This window comes from Oncorhynchus clarkii, chromosome 25, assembly GCF_045791955.1.
Source record: "Oncorhynchus clarkii lewisi isolate Uvic-CL-2024 chromosome 25, UVic_Ocla_1.0, whole genome shotgun sequence".
In the NCBI taxonomy this organism is placed as follows: Eukaryota; Metazoa; Chordata; class Actinopteri; order Salmoniformes; family Salmonidae; genus Oncorhynchus; species Oncorhynchus clarkii.
Genome location: NC_092171.1, coordinates 44034261 through 44059173, shown reverse-complemented (window position 1 = coordinate 44059173; position 24913 = coordinate 44034261). Strand labels below are relative to the sequence as shown.

Below are 24913 nucleotides of genomic sequence, written 5' to 3'. Positions count from 1 at the left end.
GAGCTACAGGTGACACGGGGAGTTCTGTGAGCTACAGGTGACACGGGGAGTTCTGTGAGCTACAGGTGACACGGGGAGTTCTGTGAGCTACAGGTGACACGGGGAGTTCTGTGAGCTACAGGTGACACGGGGAGTTCTGTGAGCTACAGGTGACACGGGGAGTTCTGTGAGCTACAGGTGACACGGGGAGGTTCTGTGAGCTACAGGTGACACGGGGAGGTTCTGTGAGCTACAGGTGACACGGGGAGGTTCTGTGAGCTACAGGTGACACGGGGAGGTTCTGTGAGCTACAGGTGAGACGGGGTGGTTCTGTGAGCTACAGGTGAGACGGGGAGGTTCTGTGAGCTACAGGTGAGACGGGGAGGTTCTGTGAGCTACAGGTGAGACGGGGAGGTTCTGTGAGCTACAGGTGAGACGGGGAGTTCTGTGAGCTACAGGTGAGACGGGGAGTTCTGTGAGCTACAGGTGAGACGGGGAGTTCTGTGAGCTACAGGTGAGACGGGGAGTTCTGTGAGCTACAGGTGAGACGGGGAGTTCTGTGAGCTACAGGTGAGACGGGGAGTTCTGTGAGCTACAGGTGACACGGGGAGTTCTGTGAGCTACAGGTGACACGGGGAGTTCTGTGAGCTACAGGTGACACGGGGAGTTCTGTGAGCTACAGGTGACACGGGGAGTTCTGTGAGCTACAGGTGACACGGGGAGTTCTGTGAGCTACAGGTGACACGGGGAGTTCTGTGAGCTACAGGTGAGACGGGGAGTTCTGTGAGCTACAGGTGAGACGGGGAGTTCTGTGAGCTACAGGTGAGACGGGGAGTTCTGTGAGCTACAGGTGAGACGGGGAGTTCTGTGAGCTACAGGTGAGACGGGGAGTTCTGTGAGCTACAGGTGACACGGGGAGTTCTGTGAGCTACAGGTGACACGGGGAGTTCTGTGAGCTACAGGTGACAAGGAGTTTACAGGTGAGACGGGGAGTTCTGTGAGCTACAGGTGAGACGGGGAGGGAGGTGACATGGGGGGGTGGACTGCTATAATGGCAGGATAAACAAACCTTGTTTAGAGGGATATTGTTAACCAAAAGCAATTAACCGTATTAGTGTGTTGTTTGTTTGTCTGTCAGGGGGACTTTGCTGCTCCAGACATCCCGAAGTCCATGGCCTGGTGTCAGAACTCCATCTGTGTAGGCTTCAAGAGAGACTACTACCTCATCCGGGTCAGTGGGGCACAAAACAGGAAACACTGTGTGGATTTCATGTTTTACTGCAGACGTGACAGAATGAAGTGCGATGAAGATGAAGCACCAATGTTCCTTGTTTTCCTTCAGACTCTCCTGGGTTGTGTTCAGTAGGGCACACTGTAGAAAAACGGTTTTGAAACATAAAACCAAAATGAGTGTTTTTTTGTTGTTTTTTTTGTCCTTTTTATACCATTTTGTGCCTTATGATCCCTCTCTGTGTCTCTCTGTGTCTCTCTCTGTGTCTCTCTCTGTGTCTCTCTCTGTGTCTCTCTCTGTGTCTCTCTCTGTGTCTCTCTATCTGTCTCTCTATCTGTCTCTCTCTCTCTCTGTCTCTCTCTCGCTCTCTGTCCTCCAGATGGATGGCCGTGGCTCCATCAAGGAGCTCTTCCCCACGGGGAAGCAGCTGGAGCCCCTGGTGGCCCCCCTGGCTGATGGGAAGGTGGCGGTGGGCCAGGATGACCTCACGGTGGTGCTCAACGAGGAGGGGGTCTGCACTCAGAAGTATGCTCTCAACTGGACCGACATCCCCATCGCAATGGGTACGAACACGAGCTCCTTTTTGTTTGTGTAATATCCTGTCCCAAATGGCACCCTATTCCCTAAATATGGGCCTATGTGGCCTGGTCAAAAGTAGGGCACTACCCTATGTGGCCTGGTCAAAAGTAGGGCACTACATCAAATCAAAGTTTATTTGTCATGTATGAATTCAACAGGTGTAGTAGACCTTACAGTGAAATGCTGAATACAACAGGTGTAGTAGACCTTACAGTGAAATGCTGAATACAACAGGTGTAGTAGACCTTACAGTGAAATGCTGAATACAGCAGGTGTAGTAGATCTTACAGTGAAATGCTGAATACAACAGGTGTTGACCTCACAGTGAAATGCTGAATACAACAGGTGTAGTAGACCTTACAGTGAAATGCTGAATACAACAGGTGTAGTAGACCTTACAGTGAAATAGGGCCCTGGGGGAGACACATACAAATAGACAGGGCCCTGGGGGGAGACACATACAAATAGACAGGGCCCTGGGGGGAGACACATACAAATAGACAGGGCCCTGGGGGGAGACACATACAAATAGACAGGGCCCTGGGGGGAGACACATACAAATAGACAGGGCCCTGGGGGGAGACACATACAAATAGACAGGGCCCTGGGGGGAGACACATACAAATAGACAGGGCCCTGGGGGGAGACACATACAAATAGACAGGGCCCTGGGGCAGACACATACAAATCGACAGGGCCCTGGGGGGAGAGACACATACAGTGGGGCAAAAAAGTATTTAGTCAGCCGCTAATTGTGCAAGTTCTCCCACTTAAAAAGATGAGAGAGGCCTGTAATTTTCATCATAGGTACACTTCAACTATGACAGACAAAATGAGAAAAAAATCCAGAAAATCACATTGTAGGATTTTTAATGAATTTATTTGTAAATTATGGTGGAAAATAAGTATTTGGTCAATAACAAAAGTTTATCTCAATACTTTGTTATATACCCTTGGCAATGACAGAGGTCAAATGTTTTCTGTAAGTCTTCACAAGGTTTTCACACACTGTTGCTGGTATTTTGGCCCATTCCTCCATGCAGATCTCCTCTAGAGCAGTGATGTTTTGGGGCTGTTGCTGGGCAACACGGACATTCAACTCCCTCCAAAGATTTTCTATGGGGTTTAGATCTTGAGACTGGCTAGGCCACTCCAGGACCTTGAAATGCTTCTTACGAAGCCACTCCTTCGTTGCCCGGGCGGTGTGTTTGGGATCATTGTCATGCTGAAAGACCCAGCTACGTTTCATCTTCAATGCCCTTGCTGATGGAAGGAGGTTTTCACTCAATCTCACGATACATGGCCCCATTCATTCTTTCCTTTACACGGATCAGTCGTCCTGGTCCCTTTGCAGAAAAACAGCCCCAAAGCATGATGTTTCCACCCCCATGCTTCACAGTAGGTATGGTGTTCTTTGGATGCAACTCAGCATTCTTTGTCCTCCAAACACGACGAGTTGAGTTTTTACCAAAAAGTTATATTTTGGTTTCATCTGACCATATGACATTCTCCCAATCTTCTTCTGGATCATCCAAATGCTCGCTAGCAAACTTCAGACGGGCCTGGACATGTACTGGCTTAAGCAGAGGGACACGTCTGGCACTGCAGGATTTTTGGCAATTTTAACCGCACCCTTGTTTGTGTACATGGATTTTATAATGTCATATATTTTCCCCCCTTCACCACTTTCCATCAATTTGTACAGCAGACCCTCATGCCAAATTGAGTCTAAATCAACAAAGCATAAGAAGACTTTGCCTTTGGTTTGTTTGTTTGTCATTTAGGGTGTGTAGGGTGAATATGTGGTCTGTTGTACGGAAATTTGTTAAAAAGCCAATTTGACATTTGCTCAGTACATTTTCACTGAGAATGAATGCGTCTCTCTCTCTCTCAGAGCAACAGCACCTCTACATCATGTCTCTCTCTGTCTCTCTGTGTCTCTCTGTCTGTCTGTCTCTCTCTGTCTCTCTCAGAACATCAGTCCCCCTACATCATGTCTCTCTGTCTCTCTCTCAGAACATCAGTCCCCCTACATCATAGCTGTCCTGCCTCGCTATGTGGAGATCAGGACCTTTGAACCCAGACTGCTGGTCCAGAGTGTGGAGCTGCAGAGACCACGATTCATCACATCAGCTGGGTGATTATGCAATCACACTATACAGATCAGAGCGTCTCAGAGTAGGATAGATCATCTAGGATCTATTCATATAGTCTGACTCAATATGATCTGGGATCAACACATAGTCTGACTCAATATGATCTGGGATCTATACATATAGTCTGACTCAATATGATCTGGGATCAACACAGTCTGACTCAATATGATCTGGGATCTATACATATAGTCTGACTCAATATGATCTGGGATCTATACATATAGCCTGACTCGATATGATCTGGGATCTATACATATAGCCTGACTCGATATGATCTGGGATCTATACATATAGCCTGACTCAATATCATCTGGGATCTATACATATAGCCTGACTCAATATCATCTGGGATCTATACATATAGCCTGACTCAATATCATCTGGGATCTATACATATAGTCTGACTCAATATGATCTGGGATATATACATATAGCCTGACTCAATATCATCTGGGATCTATACATATAGCCTGACTCAATATCATCTGGGATCTATACATATAGTCTGACTCGATATCATCTGGGATCTATACATATAGTCTGACTCGATATCATCTGGGATCTATACATATAGCCTGACTCAATATCATCTGGGATCTATACATATAGTCTGACTCGATATCATCTGGGATCTATACATATAGTCTGACTCAATATGATCTGGGATCTATTCATATAGTCTGACTCAATATGATCTGGGATCTATACATATAGTCTGACTCAATATGATCTGGGATCTATACATATAGTCTGACTCGATATGATCTGGGATCAATACATATAGTCTGACTCAATATGATCTGGGATCTATACATATAGCCTGACTCGATATGATCTAAAGGGCAAAACTGATCCTAGATCAGCACTCTGAGACTCTGTGGATCTATACATATAGCCTGACTCGATATGATCTAAAGGGCAAAACTGATCCTAGATCAGCACTCTGAGACTCTGTGGATCTATACATATAGTCTGACTCGATATGATCTAAAGGGCAAAACTGATCCTAGATCAGCACTCTGAGACTCTGTGGATCTATACATATAGTCTGACTCGATATGATCTGGGATCTATACATATAGTCTGACTCGATATGATCTAAAGGGCAAAACTGATCCTAGATCAGCACTCTGAGACTCTGTGGATCTATACACATAGCCTGACTCGATATGATCTAAAGGGCAAAACTGATCCTAGATCAGCACTCTGAGACTCTGTGGATCTATACATATAGTCTGACTCGATATGATCTAAAGGGCAAAACTGATCCTAGATCAGCACTCTGAGACTCTGTGGATCTCAGCCCAGATATTGCCCTGTAATACTACCCCTATGATCACCCTACCGGGTTAGCAGAATCCTCTCCGGGTGATGTTTTGAAACGAGGAACACAAGCCAGCTGGTTTTTTTCCCAGTGAACCAACTGAAATGGAAACCAGAATTACTCAGAACAGATGTCCCGCTGTGATTAGTTTTAGTTCTGGTTGAAATAAAGAACTATCATTAAATATAGCTTCAATTAAACAGAGTCTGTGACGTATTCCACAGAGAACACTGTCAACCATCACACACTGTTGTAATGAATAACTATCTCTCCCTTGTTGTTCTCTCTCCTCTCTGTCCGTCCCAGGCCCAATATAGTGTACGTTGCCAGCAACCATTTTGTCTGGCGCCTGGTGCCTGTGCCCATCGCCAGTCAGATCAGACAGTTACTACAGGACAAGCAGTTTGAACTGGCCCTGCAGCTGGCCGTGAGTAGGATGAACTACCGCTGACAAAGACGCGCGGATACATCTAGGATAACACAACGTTTTATAACTGGTGCACCCGTTCTCTGCCAGTCACATCCTGTTAAAGGTTCCCAAAGCGCACAAACACATCCCTGGGCCGCTGCTCTTTTCAGTTTCGCTGCAGTTAGCGACTGGAACGAGCTGCAACAAACACACTCAAACTGGACAGTTTGTGTCTACATCTCTTCATTCAAAGACTCAATCGTGGACTCTGTCTTACTGACAGTTGTGTCTACATCTCTTCATTCAAAGACTCAATCGTGGACTCTCTCTTACTGACAGTTGTGTCTACATCTCTTCATTTAAAGACTCAATCGTGGACTCTCTCTTACTGACAGTTGTGTCTACATCTCTTCATTCAAAGACTCAATCGTGGACTCTCTCTTACTGACAGTTGTGTCTACATCTCTTCATTCAAAGACTCAATCGTGGACTCTGTCTTACTGACAGTTGTGTCTACATCTCTTCATTCAAAGACTCAATCGTGGACTCTCTCTTACTGACAGTTGTGTCTACATCTCTTCATTTAAAGACTCAATCGTGGACTCTCTCTTACTGACAGTTGTGTCTACATCTCTTCATTCAAAGACTCAATCGTGGACTCTCTCTTACTGACAGTTGTGTCTACATCTCTTCATTCAAAGACTCAATCGTGGACTCTCTCTTACTGACAGTTGTGTCTACATCTCTTCATTCAAAGACTCAATCGTGGACTCTCTCTTACTGACAGTTTGTGTCTACATCTCTTCATTCAAAGACTCAATCGTGGACTCTCTCTTACTGACAGTTGTGTCTACATCTCTTCATTCAAAGACTCAATCGTGGACTCTCTCTTACTGACAGTTGTGTCTACATCTCTTCATTCAAAGACTCAATCGTGGACTCTCTCTTACTGACAGTTGTGTCTACATCTCTTCATTCAAAGACTCAATCGTGGACTCTCTCTTACTGACAGTTGTCTACATCTCTTCATTCAAAGACTCAATCGTGGACTCTCTCTTACTGACAGTTGTGTCTACATCTCTTCATTCAAATACTAAATCGTGGACTCTCTCTTACTGACAGTTTTGTCTCAATCTCTTACTTTGATTTGCAGAATATGAAGGATGACGTGGAAGGAGATAAGAGACAGCAGATTCACCACATCCAGAATCTCTATGCCTTCAATCTGTTCTGTCAGAAGAGGTTCGATGACTCCATGCAGGTGTTTGCTAAGCTCGGCACAGGTGAGGTTTTTTACGGCCGTCGTCTGAGAGGGGAGGGGTTTGGCCGCGGTGTGAAGTGAAATTGATGATCAGGCCAATCAGAACCTTTAGGGTCCTGGTCAGCAGTAGTGTACTATATAGGAAATAGGGCCCTGGTCTAAAGTAGTATATAGGGCACTAACGTAACCATAGTAACGCTGTACCTCCCTCCAACAGATCCGACCCATGTGATTGGTCTGTATCCCGACCTGCTCCCCGCTGACTACCGTAAACAGCTGCACTACCCCAACCCCCTGCCCAGTCTGTCTGGAGCAGAACTGGAGAAGGCTCACCTGGCGCTCATAGACTACCTGACACAGGTGGGTGGGGGGGGTTATAAACCAGCATGTAGTACTACCTGACACAGGTGGGTGGGGGGGGGGGGTTATAAACCAGCATGTAGTACTACCTGACACAGGTGGGTGGGGGGGTTGTAAACCAGCGTGTAGTACTATCTGACACAGGTGGGTGGGGGGGGTTGTAAACCAGCATGTAGTACTACCTGACACAGGTGGGTGGGGGGGTTGTAAACCAGCGTGTAGTACTATCTGACACAGGTGGGTGGGGGGGGTTGTAAACCAGCATGTAGTACTACCTGACACAGGTGGGTGGGGGGGTTGTAAACCAGCATGTAGTACTACCTGACACAGGTGGGTGGGGGGGTTGTAAACCAGCATGTAGTACTACCTGACACAGGTGGGTGGGGTTGTTGTGTAATGTACCAGTAGTATAGTACCCTGCTGGCTTGTCTCTTTGCTGTCTCAGGTGAATGTTTATCCAGTAGCATGGTACCCTGCTGGCTTGTCTCTGTGCTGTCTCAGGTGAATGTTTATCCAGTAGTATAGTACCCTGCTGGCTTGTCTCTGTGCTGTCTCAGGTGAATGTTTATCCAGTAGCATGGTACCCTGCTGGCTTGTCTCTGTGCTGTCTCAGGTGAATGTTTATCCAGTAGTATAGTACCCTGCTGGCTTGTCTCTGTGCTGTCTCAGGTGAATGTTTATCCAGTAGTATAGTACCCTGCTGGCTTGTCTCTGTGCTGTCTCAGGTGAATGTTTATCCAGTAGTATAGTACCCTGCTGGCTTGTCTCTGTGCTGTCTCAGGTGAATGTTTATCCAGTAGCATGTCACCCTGCTGGCTTGTCTCTGTGCTGTCTCAGGTGAATGTTTATCCAGTAGTATAGTACCCTGCTGGCTTGTCTCTGTGCTGTCTCAGGTGAATGTTTATCCAGTAGTATAGTACCCTGCTGGCTTGTCTCTGTGCTGTCTCAGGTGAATGTTTATCCAGTAGCATGGTACCCTGCTGGCTTGTCTCTGTGCTGTCTCAGGTGAATGTTTATCCAGTAGCATGGTACCCTGCTGGCTTGTCTCTGTGCTGTCTCAGTTGAATGTTTATCCAGTAGTATAGTACCCTGCTGGCTTGTCTCTGTGCTGTCTCAGGTGAATGTTTATCCAGTAGTATAGTACCCCTTTGGCTTGTCTCTGTGCTGTCTCAGGTGAATGTTTATCCAGTAGCATGGTACCCTGCTGGCTTGTCTCTGTGCTGTCTCAGGTGAATGTTTATCCAGTAGTATAGTACCCTTTTGGCTTGTCTCTGTGCTGTCTCAGGTGAATGTTTATCCAGCAGTATAGTACCCTGCTGGCTTGTCTCTGTGCTGTCTCAGGTGAATGTTTATCCAGTAGCATGGTACCCTGCTGGCTTGTCTCTGTGCTGTCTCAGTTGAATGTTTATCCAGTAGTATAGTACCCTGCTGGCTTGTCTCTGTGCTGTCTCAGGTGAATGTTTATCCAGTAGTATAGTACCCCTTTGGCTTGTCTCTGTGCTGTCTCAGGTGAATGTTTATCCAGTAGCATGGTACCCTGCTGGCTTGTCTCTGTGCTGTCTCAGGTGAATGTTTATCCAGTAGTATAGTACCCTTTTGGCTTGTCTCTGTGCTGTCTCAGGTGAATGTTTATCCAGCAGTATAGTACCCTGCTGGCTTGTCTCTGTGCTGTCTCAGGTGAATGTTTATCCAGTAGTATAGTACCCTGCTGGCTTGTCTCTGTGCTGTCTCAGGTGAATGTTTATCCAGCAGCATAGTACCCTGCTGGCTTGACTCTGTGCTGTCTCAGGTGAATGTTTATCCAGCAGCATAGTACCCTGCTGGCTTGACTCTGTGCTGTCTCAGGTGAATGTTTATCCAGCAGCATAGTACCCTGCAGTCCACTGCTGGCTTGATTCATATCTAGATAATATTGTAGTTAGTTGCAGGGTGTTGTGCTGATGGACAGGGATTTGTCTGCCGTTTGTAATCCTTTTGGTGGGCCGCCTAAGCACTTTTTTTTGGGGGGGGGGGGTCGTCGAAGTCCGAACAGTGTAAAAAAATAATGGGCCCTGACAGTAAATCTCAGTAAGACCAAAATAATGGTGTTCCAAAAAAGGTCCAGTCACCAGGACCACAAATACAAATTCCATCTAGACACCGTTGCCCAAGAGCACACAAAAAACTATACATACCTCGGCCTAAACATCAGCGCCACAGGTAACTTCCACAAAGCTGTGAACGATCTGAGAGACAAGGCAAGAAGGGCATTCTATGCCATCAAAAGGAACATAAAATTCAACATACCAATTAGGATTTGGCTAAAAATACTTGAATCAGTTATAGAGCCCATTGCCCTTTATGGTTGTGAGGTCTGGGGTCCGCTCACCAACCAAGACTTCACAAAATGGGACAAACACCAAATTGAGACTCTGCACGCAGAATTCTGCAAAAAATATCCTCCGTGTACAACGTAGAACACCAAATAATGCATGCAGAGCAGAATTAGGCCGATACCCACTAATTATCAAAATCCAGAAAAGAGCCGTTAAATTCTATAACCACCTAAAAGGAAGCGATTCACAAACCTTCCATAACAAAGCCATCACCTACAGAGAGATGAACCTGGAGAAGGGTCCCCTAAGCAAACTGGTCCTGGGGCTCTGTTCACAAACACGAACAGACCCCACAGAGCCTCAGGACAGCAACACAATTAGACCCAACCAAATCATGAGAAAACAAAAAGATAATTACTTGACACATTGGAAATAATTAACAAAAAAACAGAGCAAACTAGAATGCTATTTGGCCCTACACAGAGAGTACACAGCGGCAGAATACCTGACCACTGTGACTGACCCAATTTAAGGAAAGCTTTGACTATGTACAGACTCAGTGAGCATAGCCTTGCTATTGAGAAAGGCCGCCGTAGACAGATCTGGCTCTCAAGAGAAGACAGGCTATGTGCTCACTGCCCACAAAATGAGGTGGAAACTGAGCTGCACTTCCTAACCTCCTGCCCAATGTATGACCATATTAGAGAGACATATTTCCCTCAGATTACACAGATCCACAAAGAATTCGAAAACAAATCCAATTTTGAAAAACTCCCATATCTACTGGGTGAAATTCCACAGTGTGCCATCACAGCAGCAAGATTTGTGACCTGTTGCCACGAGAAAAGGGCAACCAGTGAAGAACAAACACCATTGTAAATACAAACCATATTTATGCTTATTTATTTTATCTTGTGTCCTTTAACCATTTGTACATTGTTAAAACACTGTATATATATATAATATGACATTTGTAATGTCTTTATTGTTTTGAAACTTCTGTATGTGTAATGTTCACTGTTAATTTTTATTGTTTATTTCACTTTATATATTCACTTTATATTTCATCTACCTCACTTGCTTTGGCAATGTTAACACATGTTTCCCATGCCAATAAAGCCCTTGAATTGAATTGAATTGATAACACAGAATTATCCTTGGCAAAATGCACTGAATTTCAGGAAATGACCTTAAAAATGCTCAGATTTATCTTCACTGCCAAGATTAGGGACCTCTAAAATTGTCTCCTAAATATTCATGTTTCCCCCCACCACCACCACCTCAGCCCCCCCCCCCCCACCACCACCACCTCAGCCCCCCACCACCACCACCTCAGCCCCCCCACCTCAGCCCCCCCCCACACCCACACCTCAGCACCCCCACCACCACCTCAGCCCCCCCACCTCAGCCCCCCCCCACACCCACACCTCAGCACCCCCACCACCTCCTCAGCCCCCCCCCCCCCCCCCCCACCACCACCTCAGCCCCCCCACCTCAGCCCCCCCCCCACACCCACACCTCAGCACCCCCACCACCACCTCAGCCCCCCCACCTCAGCCCCCCCCCCCACACCCACACCTCAGCACCCCCACCACCTCCTCAGCCCCCCCCCCCCCCCCCCCCCCACACCACCACCTCAGCCCCCCCCCCCCCCCCCCCCCCACCACCTCCTCAGCCCCTTCACGGTCCAGAGGAAACCCCAATGACAGTGATGTGTGTATTCCAGAAACGCAGTCACCTGGTGAAGCACCTGAACGACTCCGAGCCGTCCACCCCGTCTCCCCTCATTGAGGGAATTCCAACCATCAAGAGCAGGAAGAAACTCCTGCAGATCATCGACACCACGCTGCTCAAATGCTACCTGCATGTACGTATGGATACCTCAGACGTACTGCCCCATTCCATTGTAATGCTACCTGCATGTACGTATGGATACCTCAGACGTACTGCCCCATTCCATTGTAATGCTACCTGCAGGTACGTATGGATACCTCAGACGTACTGCCCCATTCCATTGTAATGCTACCTGCATGTACGTATGGATACCTCAGACGTACTCCCCCATGTACCTCTGTGTCCCTTTACCCTGTTTATGCGCATGGCCTCAAAGGGTCAGTTTCCTGGACACTGATTGAAGACTCGTCCTGGACTGAGAAACTGTCTAGATAAAAGGTTGTCCATTGAGTGCTTCTCAGTCCAGGACGAGTCTTCATCTGTGTCCCCTGTGTTAATCTAGTGTCTCTCTCCTCTCCCCAGACTAACGTGGCCCTGGTGTCCCCTGTGTTAATCTAGTGTCTCTCTCCTCTCCCCAGACTAACGTGGCCCTGGTGTCCCCTGTGTTAATCTAGGGTCTCTCTCCTCTCCCCAGACTAACATGGCCCTGGTGTCCCCTGTGTTAATCTAGGGTCTCTCTCCTCTCCCCAGACTAACGTGTCCCCTGTGTTAATCTAGTGTCTCTCTCCTCTCCCCAGACTAACGTGTCCCCTGTGTTAATCTAGTGTCTCTCTCCTCTCTCCAGACCAACGTGTCCCCTGTGTTAATCTAGTGTCTCTCTCCTCTCCCCAGACTAACGTGGCCCTGGTGTCCCCTGTGTTAATCTAGTGTCTCTCTCCTCTCTCCAGACTAACGTGGCCCTGGTGTCCCCTGTGTTAATCTAGTGTCTCTCTCCAGACCAACGTGTCCCCTGTGTTAATCTAGTGTCTCTCTCCAGACCAACGTGTCCCATGTGTTAATCTAGTGTCTCTCTCCAGACCAACGTGTCCCCTGTGTTAATCTAGTGTCTCTCTCCTCTCTCCAGACCAACGTGTCCCCTGTGTTAATCTAGTGTCTCTCTCCTCTCCCCAGACTAACGTGGCCCTGGTGTCCCCTGTGTTAATCTAGTGTCTCTCTCCAGACCAACGTGTCCCCTGTGTTAATCTAGGGTCTCTCTCCTCTCTCCAGACCAACGTGTCCCCTGTGTTAATCTAGTGTCTCTCTCCTCTCTCCAGACCAACGTGTCCCCTGTGTTAATCTAGTGTTTCTCTCCTCTCCCCAGACTAACGTGGCCCTGGTGTCCCCTGTGTTAATCTAGTGTCTCTCTCCAGACCAACGTGTCCCCTGTGTTAATCTAGTGTCTCTCTCCTCTCCCCAGACTAACGTGGCCCTGGTGTCCCCTGTGTTAATCTAGTGTCTCTCTCCTCTCCCCAGACTAACGTGGCCCTGGTGTCCCCTGTGTTAATCTAGTGTCTCTCTCCTCTCCCCAGACTAACGTGGCCCTGGTGTCCCCTGTGTTAATCTAGTGTCTCTCTCCAGACCAACGTGTCCCCTGTGTTAGTCTAGTGTCTCTCTCCTCTCTCCAGACCAACGTGGCCCCTGTGTTAATCTAGTGTCTCTCTCCTCTCTCCAGACCAACGTGGCCCCTGTGTTAATCTAGTGTCTCTCTCCTCTCTCCAGACTAACGTGGCCCTGGTGTCCCCTGTGTTAATCTAGTGTCTCTCTCCAGACCAACGTGTCCCCTGTGTTAATCTAGTGTCTCTCTCCTCTCTCCAGACTAACGTGGCCCTGGTGTCCCCTGTGTTAATCTAGTGTCTCTCTCCAGACCAACGTGTCCCCTGTGTTAATCTAGGGTCTCTCTCCTCTCTCCAGACCAACGTGGCCCCTGTGTTAATCTAGTGTCTCTCTCCTCTCTCCAGACCAACGTGGCCCTGGTGTCCCCTCTGTTGCGTCTGGATAATAACCACTGTCACATTGAGGAGAGTGAGTACATCCTGAAGAAGGCCCACAAGTACAGCGAGCTCATCATCCTCTATGAGAAGAAGGGCCTGCATCAGAAAGGTAATGAGCACCATCACACCACCACCTCCATGCTTCAAAGGAAATGAGCATTGTCGCTGTGGCGTGTAGACGGCGTTGTCACTGTGGCGTGTAGACGGCGTTGTCACCCTGGCGTGTGGTCGCCGTGGCGTGTAGACGGCGTGGTCGCCGTGGCGTGTAGACGGCGTGGTCGCCGTGGCGTGTAGACGGCGTGGTCGCCGTGGCGTGTAGACGGCGTGGTCGCCGTGGCGTGTAGACGGCGTGGTCGCCCTGGCGTGTAGACGGCGTCGTCGCCCTGGCGTGTAGACGGCGTGGTCGCCCTGGCGTGTAGACGGCGTGGTCGCCGTGGCGTGTAGACGGCGTGGTCGCCGTGGCGTGTAGACGGCGTGGTCGCCGTGGCGTGTAGACGGCGTGGTCGCCGTGGCGTGTAGACGGCCTCGTCGCCCTGGCGTGTAGACGGCGTCGTCGCCCTGGCGTGTAGACGGCGTCGTCGCCCTGGCGTGTAGACGGCGTCGTCGCCGTGGCGTGTAGACGGCGTCGTCGCCGTGGCGTGTAGACGGCGTCGTCGCCCTGGCGTGTAGACGGCGTCGGCGCCGTGGCGGTGTCTGGAGAATACTAACACTACCAGTCTAAAGTTTGGACACCTGCTCATTTTTCTTTATTTTATTATTACTATTTTCTACATTGTAGAATAATAATGACGACCACGAAACTATGAAATATGAAACAACACATATGGAATCATGTAGTAACCAAAAATGTTAAACGAAGGTGTTAAACAAATCAAAATATATTTGATATTCTTCAAAGTAGCCATCTTATTGGTGTCCGTTGGTAGTGGTTTCTTTGCAGTATCAGACACTTCTATACAGGCTATTGTTAAAAAGAAGAGGGTAGTTGTAAGTTTGGATCAGTGCTGAGGTTTTTTATTTGACCTTCATTTAACTAGACAAGTCCGTTAAGAACAAATTCTTTTTTTCAATGACGGCCTACCCGGGCAACAGTGGGTTAAACTGCCTTGTTGATTTAGTAGCCTGGTTGCTGTTTCATGGCCTGTTGCTCCAGACTGATTTAGAGTTAGTATGCTGTTTAATGGCCTGTTGCTCCAGACTGATTTAGTAGCCTGGTTGCTGTTTCATGGCCTGTTGCTCCAGACTGATTTAGAGTTAGAATGCTGTTTAATGGCCTGTTGCTCCAGACTGATTTAGAGTTAGTATGCTGTTTCATGGCCTGTTGCTCCAGACTGATTTAGTAGCCTGGTTGCTGTTTCATGGCCTGTTGCTCCAGACTGATTTAGTAGCCTGGTTGCTGTTTAATGGCCTGTTGCTCCAGACTGATTTAGTAGCCTGGTTGCTGTTTCATGGCCTGTTGCTCCAGACTGATTTAGAGTTAGTATGCTGTTTAATGGCCTGTTGCTCCAGACTGATTTAGTAGCCTGGTTGCTGTTTAATGGCCTGTTGCTCCAGACTGATTTAGAGTTAGTATGCTGTTTAATGGCCTGTTGCTCCAGACTGATTTAGTAGCCTGGTTGCTGTTTCATGGCCTGTTGCTCCAGACTGATTTAGTAGCCTGGTTGCTGTTTAATGGCCTGTTGCTCCAGACTGATTTAGAGTTAGTATGCTGTTTAATGGCCTGTTGCTCCAGACTGATTTAGTAGCCTGGTTGCTGTTTCATGGCCTGTTGCTCCAGACTGATTTAGTAGCCTGGTTGCTGTTTAATGGCCTGTTGCTCCAGACTGATTTAGTAGCCTGGTTGCTGTTTCATGGCCTGTTGATCCAGACTGATTTAGAGTTAGTATGCTGTTTCATGGCCTGTTGCTCCAGACTGATTTAGAGTTAGTATGCTGTTTCATGGCCTGTTGCTCCAGACTGATTTAGAGTTAGTATGCTGTTTAATGGCCTTTTGCTCCAGACTGATTTAGTAGCCTGGTTGCTGTTTCATGGCCTGTTGCTCCAGACTGATTTAGTAGCCTGGTTGCTGTTTCATGGCCTGTTGCTCCAGACTGATTGGGAATACACTGGGCTGCAAATGATTTCATGAAAATGTTTTCTGATCAATTCTAAATAAAATTATATTAAGGCCTAATTACCACATAAATTCCATAGTCTATAGGTAGGTAGCCTAAATCAACATGTAGCCTATAGGTAGGTAGCCTAAATCAACATATAGCCTATAGGTAGGTAGCCTAAATCAACATATAGCCTATAGGTAGGTAGCCTAAATCATATATAGCCTATAGGTAGGTAGGTAGCCTAAATCAACATATAGCCTATAGGTAGGTAGCCTAAATCATATATAGCCTATAGGTAGGTAGGTAGCCTAAATCAACATATAGCCTATAGGTAGGTAGCCTAAATCAACATATAGCCTATAGGTAGGTAGGTAGCCTAAATCAACATGGAGCCAGCCTATAGGTAGGTAGCCTAAATCAACATATAGCCAATAGGTAGGTAGGTAGCCTAAATCAACATATAGCCTATAGGTAGGTAGGTAGCCTAAATCAACATATAGCCTATAGGTAGGTAGCCTAAATCATATATAGCCTATAGGTAGGTAGGTAGCCTAAATCAACATATAGCCTATAGGTAGGTAGCCTAAATCATATATAGCCTATAGGTAGGTAGGTAGCCTAAATCAACATATAGCCTATAGGTAGGTAGCCTAAATCAACATATAGCCTATAGGTAGGTAGGTAGCCTAAATCAACATGTAGCCAGCCTATAGGTAGGTAGCCTAAATCAACATATAGCCTATAGGTAGGTAGGTAGCCTAAATCAACATGTAGCCAGCCTATAGGTAGGTAGCCTAAATCAACATGTAGCCTATAGGTAGGTAGCCTAAATCAACATATAGCCAATAGGTAGGTAGCCTAAATCAACATATAGCCTATAGGTAGGTAGCCTAAATCAACATATAGCCTATAGGTAGGTAGCCTAAATCAACATGTAGCCAGCCTATAGGTAGGTAGCCTAAATCAACATATAACCTATAGGTAGGTAGCCTAAATCAACATGTAGCCAGCCTATAGGTAGGTAGCCTAAATCAACATATAGCCAGCCTATAGGTAGGTAGCCTAAATCAACATATAGCCTATAGGTAGGTAGCCTAAATCAACATATAGCCTATAGGTAGGTAGCCTAAATCAACATATAGCCAATAGGTAGGTAGCCTAAATCAACATATAGCCTATAGGTAGGTAGCCTAAATCAACATATAGCCTATAGGTAGGTAGCCTAAATCAACATATAGCCTATAGGTAGGTAGCCTAAATCAACATATAGCCAATAGGTAGGTAGCCTAAATCAACATATAGCCTATAGGTAGGTAGCCTAAATCAACATATAGCCAATAGGTAGGTAGGTAGCCTAAATCAACATGTAGCCAGCCTATAGGTAGGTAGCCTAAATCAACATATAGCCTATAGGTAGGTAGCCTAAATCAACATATAGCCTATAGGTAGGTAGGTAGCCTAAATCAACATATAGCCAATAGGTAGGTAGGTAGCCTAAATCAACATGTAGCCAGCCTATAGGTAGGTAGCCTAAATCAACATATAGCCTATAGGTAGGTAGGTAGCCTAAATCAACATATAGCCTATAGGTAGGTAGGTAGCCTAAATCAACATGTAGCCAGCCTATAGGTAGGTAGCCTAAATCAACATATAGCCTATAGGTAGGTAGGTAGCCTAAATCAACATGTAGCCAGCCTATAGGTAGGTAGCCTAAATCAACATGTAGCCAGCCTATAGGTAGGTAGCCTAAATCAACATATAGCCAGCCTATAGGTAGGTAGCCTAAATCAACATATAGCCTATAGGTAGGTAGCCTAAATCAACATATAGCCAGCCAATAGGTAGGTAGCCTAAATCAACATATAGCCTATAGGTAGGTAGCCTAAATCAACATATAGCCTATAGGTAGGTAGCCTAAATCAACATATAGCCAGCCAATAGGTAGGTAGCCTAAATCAACATGTAGCCAATAGGTAGGTAGCCTAAATCAACATATAGCCTATAGGTAGGTAGCCTAAATCAACATATAGCCTATAGGTAGGTAGCCTAAATCAACATATAGCCTATAGGTAGGTAGCCTAAATCAACATATAGCCTATAGGTAGGTAGCCTAAATCAACATATAACCTATAAGTAGGTAGCCTAAATCAACATATAGCCAATAGGTAGGTAGCCTAAATCAACATATAACCTATAGGTAGGTAGCCTAAATCAACATGTAGGCTGTAGCATGATTCATTGACGAAGGAGTAGTGAACTCTTGGACCCTTGTTCTGCAGAGAAGTCGTTAACCAAAGAAGTTGTGCAATCCGATTTGATGAGCTTGTCGTCCCCGCAAACCTTAACATTTGCCGATTTTATTTTTTATTTTTTAAATAAAAAAAAAATAAATAAATGTATTGTCCAATCAGACGACCTAAATCTATACTATTCTTGTCTGAATTGTATTATGTACTCGCGTACAAGTGACACGTCCTTTTGTTCTGCATTCTCTCCCTCGTTTCTCTTCCTTCACACCTCTCCTTCACCTCTTCCTGACCCTGTTTGTGCTCCTCTCTTCCTCCCCTACAGGTGTTGTTGGCTCAGTCCCACCAAGGCTAACATTCCTCTATTCCTCCCCCAGCCCTACAGGTGTTGTTGGATCAGTTCCACCAAGGCTAACGTTCCTCTCTTCCTCCCCCAGCCCTACAGGTGTTGTTGGATCAGTTCCACCAAGGCTAACGTTCCTCTCTTCCTCCCCTACAGGTGTTGTTGGATCAGTTCCACCAAGGCTAACGTTCCTCTCTTCCTCCCCCAGCCCTACAGGTGTTGTTGGATCAGTTCCACCAAGGCTAACGTTCCTCTCTTCCTCCCCCAGCCCTACAGGTGTTGTTGGATCAGTTCCACCAAGGCTAACTCTCCTCCCCCAGCCCTGCAGGTGTTGTTGGATCAGTCCCACCAAGGCTAACGTTCCTCTCTTCCTCGCCTACAGGTGTTGTTGGATCAGTCCCACCAAGGCTAACGTTCCTCTCTTCCTCCCCCAGCCCTACAGGTGTTGTTGGATCAGTCCCACCAAGGCTAACGTTCCTCTCTTCCTCCCCCAGCCCTACAGGTGTTGTTGGTTCAGTTCCACCAAGGCTAACTCGCCTCTCTTCCTCCCCTGCAGGTGTTGTTGGATCAGTTCCACCAAGGCTAACGTTCCTCTCTTCCTCGCCTACAGGTGTTGTTGGATCAGTTCCACCTAGGCTAACGTTCCTCTCTTCCTCCCCCAGCCCTACAGGTGTTGTTGGATCAGTTCCACCAAGGCTAACTCTCCTCCCCCAGCCCTACAGATGTTGTTGGATCAGTTCCACCAAGGCTAACTCTCCCCTCTTCCTCCCCCAGCCCTACAGGTGTTGTTGGATCAGTTCCACCAAGGCTAACTCTCCCCTCTTCCTCCCCCAGCCCTACAGATGTTGTTGGATCAGTTCCACCAAGGCTAACTCTCCTCTCTTCCTCCCCCAGCCCTACGGATGTTGTTGGATCAGTTCCACCAAGGCTAACTCTCCCCTCTTCCTCCCCCAGCCCTGCAGGTTTTGTTGGATCAGTTCCACCAAGGCTAACTCTCCCCTCTTCCTCCCCCAGCCCTGCAGGTGTTGTTGGATCAGTTCCACCAAGGCTAACGTTCCTCTCTTCCTCCCCTGCAGGTTTTGTTGGATCAGTTCCACCAAGGCTAACTCTCCTCTCTTCCTCCCCCAGCCCTACAGGTGTTGTTGGATCAGTTCCACCAAGGCTAACGTTCCTCTCTTCCTCCCCTGCAGGTTTTGTTGGATCAGTTCCACCAAGGCTAACTCTCCTCTCTTCCTCCCCCAGCCCTACAGGTGTTGTTAGACCAGTCCACCAAGGCTAACTCTCCTCTAAAGGGACATGAGAGGACGGTGCAGTACCTCCAGAGACTGGGTGAGTTAACCTCCCAACATCAACTTAACACCGATGTTTTGTTAATGATATTGGATTAAACATCCAAGTAAATGAACACGGATTTAAACATACAATCGGCTTTCCACACAGCAGAGTTGATGTGTGTATGACGGCACTAACGAAGAGAACGCCACAGTCGATATAGCTCCACAAACAAACACCATATGAGTTAACCTTTAACCTTTCCACCATTCTCACACGTCCAACCCTGTCCTCTCTGAGCGTACCATTAATCATCTCTTATCATTTATCTTGTCAGGGATGGAGAATCTGGTCATTATCTTTGAGTTCTCTCCCTGGGTTCTGAAGATCTGTCCCGAGGACGGACTCAAGGTGAGACAGGATTGTCAGGAGTTGGAACCGTCTTTGCCTACCCTAGTTGACTGCACTGTTTGTTGGGACGTTGCTGCGGGGACTTGCTTCCATTCAGCCACGAGCATTAATGATGTCGGGCGATTAGGCCTGGATCACAGACGGTGCTCCAATTCATCCCGAAGGTGTTCGATGGGGTTGAGGTCAGGGCTCTGTGCAGGCCAGTCAAGTTCTTCCACACCGATATTGACAAACCACTTATTTTTATAGACCTCGCTTTGTGTACTGGGGCATTGTCATACTGAAACAGGAAAGGGCCTCCCCCCAAAATGTTGGATGCACAGAACCATCTAGAATGTCATTGTATGCTGTAGGGTTAAGATTTCCCTTCACTGGAACTAAGGACCAAATCATGAAAAACACCCCCAGACCATTACTACTCCTCCACCAAACTTTACAGTTGGCAGGTAGCGTTCTCCTGGCATCTTCCAAACTCAGATTCGTCTGTCGGACTGTCAGATGGTGAAGTTTGATTCGGCATCCCAGAGAATGCGTTTCCTCTACTCAAATCAAATCAGATGTTATTGGTCACATGGTCAGCAGATGTTATTGGTCACATGGTCAGCAGATGTTATTGGTCACATGGTCAGCAGATGTTATTGGTCACATGGTCAGCAGATGTTATTGGTCACATGGTCAGCAGATGTTATTGGTCACATGGTTAGCAGATGTTATTGGTCACATGGTTAGCAGATGTTAATGTGAGTGTAGTGAAATGCTTGTGCTTCTAGTTCCGACCATGCAGTAATATCTAGAAAGTAATCTAACAATTCTCCAACAACTACCTAATACACACAAATCTAAAGGGGTGAATGAGAATATGTACATATAAATATATGGATGAGCGATGGCCGAACGGCAGGCAAGATGTAATAGATGATATAAAATACAGTATATACATATGAGATGAGTAATGTTTGGTATGTAAACATTATATGAAGTGGCATTATTTAAAGTGACTAGTGATACATTTTTACATCCAATTTTTCCATTATTTAAGTGGCTGGAGTTGAGTCAGTGTCAGTGTGTTGGCAGCAGCCACTCAATGTTAGTGGTGGCTGTTTAACAGTCTGATGGCCTTGAGATAGAAGCTGTTTTTCAGTCTCTTGGTCCCAGCTTTGATGCACCTGTACTGACCTCACCTTCTGGATGATAGCGGGGTGAACAGGCAGTGGCTCGGGTGGTTGTTGTCCTTGATGATCTTTTTGGCCTAACTGTGACGTAGGTGTCATGGAGGGCAGGAAGTTTCCCCCGGTGATGAGTTGTGCAGACCTCACTACCCTCTGGAGAGCCTTACGGTTGTGGGCGGAGCAGTTGCCGTACCAGGCGGTGATACAGCCCGACAGGATGCTCTCGATTGTGCATCTGTAGAAGTTTGTGAGTGTTTTTGGTGACAAGCTAAATTTATTTTGAGTCAAATGGCGGTGTGCTTTACACCACTCCAGCCAACGCTTGGCATTGTGCGTGGTGATCTAAGGCTTGTGTGCGGCTGCTCAGCCATGGAAACCCATTTCATGGAGCTTCCGACAAACAGTTCTTGTTCTGATGTTGCTTCCAGAGGCAGTTTGGAACTCGGTAGTGAGGGTTGCAATCGAGGACATATGGCTTTTACGTGCTTCAGCACTCGGCGGTCCCGTTCTGTGAGCTGGTGTGGCCTACCACTTCGCGACTGAGCCGCTGTTGCTTCTAGACGTTTCCACTTCACAATAACAGCACTTACAGTTGACCAGGGCAGCTCTAGCAGGGCAGAAATCTTAAGAACTGACTTGTTGGAAAGGTGGCATCCTATGACGCTGCCACGTTGAAAGTCACTGAGCTCTTCAGTAAGGGCCATTCTACTGACAATGTTTGTCTATGGAGATTGCATGGATGTGTGTTCGATTGTATACACCGGTCAACAACGGGTATGGCTGAAATAGCCAAATACACTCATTTAAAGGCGTGTTCACATACTTTTGAACATGTAGTGTACATACTAAGATACATTGATTCTCCATTGGGGAAAATGTAAATTCAGTATCACTATAGGTCATATACATATTGTTTCTGTCCCAGATCTTCACTGAGGACCTGACGGAGGTAGAGACCCTGCCCAGAGACAAGGTCCTGAACTTCCTGAAGGAGGGCTTTAAGGAGCTGACTATCCCCTACTTGGAGCACATCATACACGTCTGGGAGGAGACGGAGCCAGAGTTCCATAACGTCCTCATTCAGCTGTACCTGGAGAGGGTCCAGGGGCTCATGAAGCAGTACCTCAACTCCCTGCCCGAGGGTAAGACCTACTACAACATTTTTGGGGGGTGGGGTGGCCTAAGGAATATCTAGTATCATTGATCTATAACAGAAAAATAAGTAGTCCCAGCACACTGCCCTGTGGTACTCCACAGCCCCCAGCACACTGCCCTGAGGTACTCCACAGCTGGGATCTGTCTGTTCTGTCTTCCTTGTCCTGTAGGGGTTCCTGCAGTGGCTGCTGGGAAGGAGGAGGGGGACCTGGGAGAGTTTAGGAACAAGCTTCTATGTTTCCTGGAGGTCTCTACCAGCTACGAGCCTGGACGTCTTATCAGTGACTTCCCCTTTGACGGTAAGAATGGGATAGTTAGGTGGGGAAATATTAGATGAAGTTACATATTGCAATATTATTTTGGACGATATATTGATATGTTGACTCTCAAAGTATCGATTTGTACTTGCTAGGTAGCATTAGCTAGCGCTAGTTGTCTGTACATGCACCGAAACGGCAGTATTGTTCATCCTATAGCTTATTCTTCATCTTCTTTTGAAAAAGTGAGCCAACATGTTTTCAGCACTTATTTCCATGACTCTTGTCGCTCTGCAGGAGACATACACTGAGTCTACAAAACATTATGAACACCTTCCTAATATTGAGTTGTACCCCCCCTAATGTCTGCAGAACAGCCTGAATTCGTCGGGACATGCACTCTACAAGGTGTTGAAAGCGTTCCACAGGGATGCTGGTCCATGTTGACTCTACAAGGTGTTGAAAGCGTTCCACAGGGATGCTGGTCCATGTTGACTCTACAAGGTGTCTAAAGCGTTCCACAGGGATGCTGGCCCATGTTGACTCTACAAGATGTAGAAAGCGTTCCACAGGGATGCTGGTCCATGTAGAATGCCACCCCTCAGAGCCTGGTTCCTCTCTAGGTTTCTTCCTAGGTTCCTGCCTTTCTAGGGAGTTTTTCCTAGCCAATGTGCTTCTACACCTGCATTGCTTGCTGTTTGGGGTTTTAGGCTGGGTTTCTGTACAGCACTTTGAGATATCAGCTGATGTAAGATATTTTATATTTGATTGATACACAATCCATGTCTCAAGGCTTACAAATCCTTCTTTAACCTGTCTCCTCTTCATCTACACTGATTGAAGTGGATTTAACAGGTGACATCAATAAGAAATCATATCTTTCATCTGGATTCACCTGGTCAGTCTCATGGAAAGAGCAGCTGTTCCTAATGTTTTGTACACTGTGTTTTGTACACTGAACAATATGTTTGAAACATCGAATCGCAGTATCGAATCGCAGTATCGAATCGCAGTATCGAATCGCAGTATCGAATCGCAGTATCGAATCGCATACATACATACAGAATCATGAGAATCACAATACATTGAGAATCATGAGAATCACAATACATCGAGAATCACAATATATATATATATATATATATATATATAGAATCACAATACATAGAGAATCATGAGAATCACAATACATAGAGAATCATGAGAATCACAATGCATAGAGAATCATGAGAATCACAATGCATAGAGAATCGATACTGGCCATCCATTCCCAGCCCTAGTGGTCATGGTAGAGGCGGTTGGTCTTGTCCTCTCTGACTGCTCTTAGTGATCGCATGCGGTCCTTTGGACGCAATGATTGTAAGTCGCTCTGGAGTGTTTGCTAAATAACTAAATGTATGCCATCTATGTCTATGCTGGTCCCAGATCTGTTTGGGCTGTCTTGTCAACTCCTATGGTCATTAACTAGCCTGGTCCCAGATCTGTTTGTGTTGTCCTGTCAACTCCTATGGTCGTTACCTAGCCTGGTCCCAGATCTGTTTGTGCTGTCTTGTCAACTCCTATGGTCATTACCTAGCCTGGTCCCAGATCTGTTTGTGCTGTCTTCTCAACTCCTATGGTCGTTACCTAGCCTGGTCCCAGATCTGTTTGTGCTGTCTTGTCAACTCATATGGTCGTTACCTAGTCTGGTCCCAGATCATACTATTATATTATAATTAAGTCTATGATTTGTTAGAGCAGTCTGACTGAGCGGTGGTAGGCAGCAGCAGGCTCGTAAGCATTCATTCAAACTTTACAGCGTTTGCCAGCAGCTCTTTGCAATGCTTGAAGCACAGCGCTGTTTATGACTTCAAGCCTATCAACTCCCGAGATTAGGCTGGTGTAACCGATGTGAAATGGCTAGCTAGTTAGCGGGGTGCGCGCTAACAGCGTTTCAAACGTCACTCGCTCTGAGACTTGGAATATTTATTCCCCTTGCTCTGCAAGTGCCGCGGCTTTTGTGGAGCGATGGGTAACGATGCTTCGAGGGTGGCTGTTGTCGATGTGTTCCTGGTTCGAGCCCAGGTAGGGGCGAGGAGAGGGACGGAAGCCATAACTGTTACACTGGCAATACTAAAGTGCCTATAAGAACATCCAATTGTCAAAGGTATATGAAATACAAATGGTATAGAGGGAAATAGTCCTATAATTCCTATAATAACTACAACCTAAAACTTCTTACCTGGGAATATTGAAGACTCATGTTAAAAGGAACCACCAGCTTTCATATGTTCTCATGTTCTGAGCAAGGAACTGAAACGTTAGCTTTCTTACATGGCACATATTGCACTTTTACTTTCTTCTCCAACACTTTGGTTTTGCATTATTTAAACCAAATTGAACAGATTTCATTATTTACTTGAGACTAAATTGATTTTATTTATGTATTACTTCAAATAAAAATGTTCATTGTTCATTCAGTATTGTTGTAATTGTCATTATATATATATATATTTTTTTTTTTTTTTTTTCAAAAAAAATCGACCGGCTCATCGGTGTCTGCTTTTTTTGGTCCTCCAATAATCGGTATCGCCGTTGAAAAATCATTATCAGTCGACCTCTAGTTCTAATATCCCATAAACCTTTGCTTAAATGAGAAAGAAT

The 24913-nt window shown here is 46.4% G+C and overlaps 1 protein-coding gene across 1 annotated transcript in view; it reads left to right on the top strand.

Moving 5' to 3' along the window:
• Positions 1 to 24913, top strand: part of LOC139383453 (vam6/Vps39-like protein) — a 46861-nt gene that overhangs the window by 9170 nt on the left and 12778 nt on the right. The window contains exons 7-18 of the mRNA XM_071128002.1: positions 1118 to 1210; positions 1590 to 1773; positions 3806 to 3926; positions 5576 to 5696; positions 6832 to 6961; positions 7157 to 7299; positions 11341 to 11481; positions 13286 to 13427; positions 19249 to 19335; positions 19616 to 19689; positions 21784 to 22000; positions 22184 to 22312. Coding sequence (XP_070984103.1) covers positions 1118 to 1210; positions 1590 to 1773; positions 3806 to 3926; positions 5576 to 5696; positions 6832 to 6961; positions 7157 to 7299; positions 11341 to 11481; positions 13286 to 13427; positions 19249 to 19335; positions 19616 to 19689; positions 21784 to 22000; positions 22184 to 22312 — 1582 coding nt within the window. The remainder of the gene's footprint in view (positions 1 to 1117; positions 1211 to 1589; positions 1774 to 3805; positions 3927 to 5575; positions 5697 to 6831; positions 6962 to 7156; positions 7300 to 11340; positions 11482 to 13285; positions 13428 to 19248; positions 19336 to 19615; positions 19690 to 21783; positions 22001 to 22183; positions 22313 to 24913) is intronic.